This window comes from Eimeria acervulina, genomic scaffold (assembly GCF_000499425.1).
Source record: "Eimeria acervulina Houghton genomic scaffold, Eah_scaff582, whole genome shotgun sequence".
In the NCBI taxonomy this organism is placed as follows: Eukaryota; Apicomplexa; class Conoidasida; order Eucoccidiorida; family Eimeriidae; genus Eimeria; species Eimeria acervulina.
In genome coordinates, this window is record NW_013549711.1 from 1 (window position 1) to 1,302 (window position 1,302).

General features: G+C 61.2%; 1 protein-coding gene across 1 annotated transcript in view; it reads right to left on the reverse strand.

The window, feature by feature from the left end:
• EAH_00043480 (hypothetical protein, conserved) overlaps positions 1-1,302 on the reverse strand; it is a gene marked incomplete at both ends in the record, with an annotated part of 12,139 nt that continues 10,837 nt past the window's right edge. The window contains 2 exons of the mRNA XM_013394974.1: positions 1-293; positions 446-1,293. Of these exons, the coding sequence (XP_013250428.1) occupies positions 1-293; positions 446-1,293 (1,141 nt within the window). The remainder of the gene's footprint in view (positions 294-445; positions 1,294-1,302) is intronic.

The following is a 1,302-nucleotide window of genomic DNA, read 5'->3' on the forward strand; positions in this document are numbered from 1 at the left end:
GTTCTGGTATTAACTCCACTGCAAGATGCAATCGACCCAATACCCGACCTGTGGGGGCCCTTGGGGACCGCTGGTCAGAAGCTGCTTCAAGGGGGGGCCCCCGGGGGCCCCCTGTTGCAGGCAGCAAGTCCTCAGGGGCCCCCTGGTGCAGCAGCAAACTGAGAGCTGCTTCTGCTACGGGGCCCCCAGGGCCCCCAGGGACATGTAAAACTGCACTTGCAACAACTGTCTCCTCAAGGAGACAGTTGCTGCCGTCAGCAGCAAATAAACAAAAGGACAGCAGCTCCTTCGTGCTGCAGCAGCAAAGAGACACACAGCCATGCAACCGACATTCCAGCAGCAGCTGCTCCATAACAGCAGCAGCAGCAGCAGCAACAGCAGCAGCAGCGCCCGCACGGCGGCAGCAGCAGCAACAACAACAATAAGAATGATTTTGTGGGCTTACGCTTGGGTGGCGTCAGTGGGACAATGATCCTGCCTCTGCTGCTGCTGCTGCTGCTGCTGCTGCTGCAGAGGAAAGCAGATGCACGCAGGCCCAGCAGCAGCAGCAGCAGGTCCTAGCAGCACAATAATCTCTTCAGGGATTAGGGGGGCCCCCAATGCGGTTAGGGGCACTCGCCAGCGCTGCAGAACGCGACTGTGGGGGCCCCCATGCCGAGCTACTGCCAACGTCCACACACGATGCTGCTGCTGCTGCTGCTGCTGCTGCTGCTGCAGCTCGGCCACATCAAGGACCAAGTCGGCTACGCGAATGCGCATGCAGTTGCTGACTAGGGGCGCTGGTTCTGCTGCAGCAGAAGCTGAACCTCCAGCAGAAGCAGGAGCAGTTGGTGCTGCTGCTGCTGCTGCTGCTGCTGCTGCTATGGATGGTGTAGGTTCTGCTGCTGCTGAGGAGAGCGCAGTGGGGCCGCGAGGCCCCTCGGGGAAGTCCAGCAGCTCAGGTGCATCTCCTGCTGTTGCTTCATTTGCTGTTGCTGCTGCTGCTACTGCTGCTGCGTCAATCGCTGCTGCTGGTGCTGCTGTTGCCGCCTCCGCTGCCGTTGCTGCTGCTGCTGCTGCTGCTGCTGCAGGAGGCCTTGATCTGGCGTTAGCCACAGCAATATCATGCAGCTCGTCCCAATCACTGCTGCTCTCCTCTTGGTGCTGCTGCTGCTGCTTCGGCTGCTGCTGTTGCTGTTGCGGCGGCGGCGCATCCAGCCCCTGTTGCTGCTCCTCCTGCTGCTGGTTCTCTGCGCCGCGTTGCAGTTTCTGCAGCAGCAAACGGTGCTGCTGCTGCAGCAGCGCCAGCTGCTGCTGCAGTCC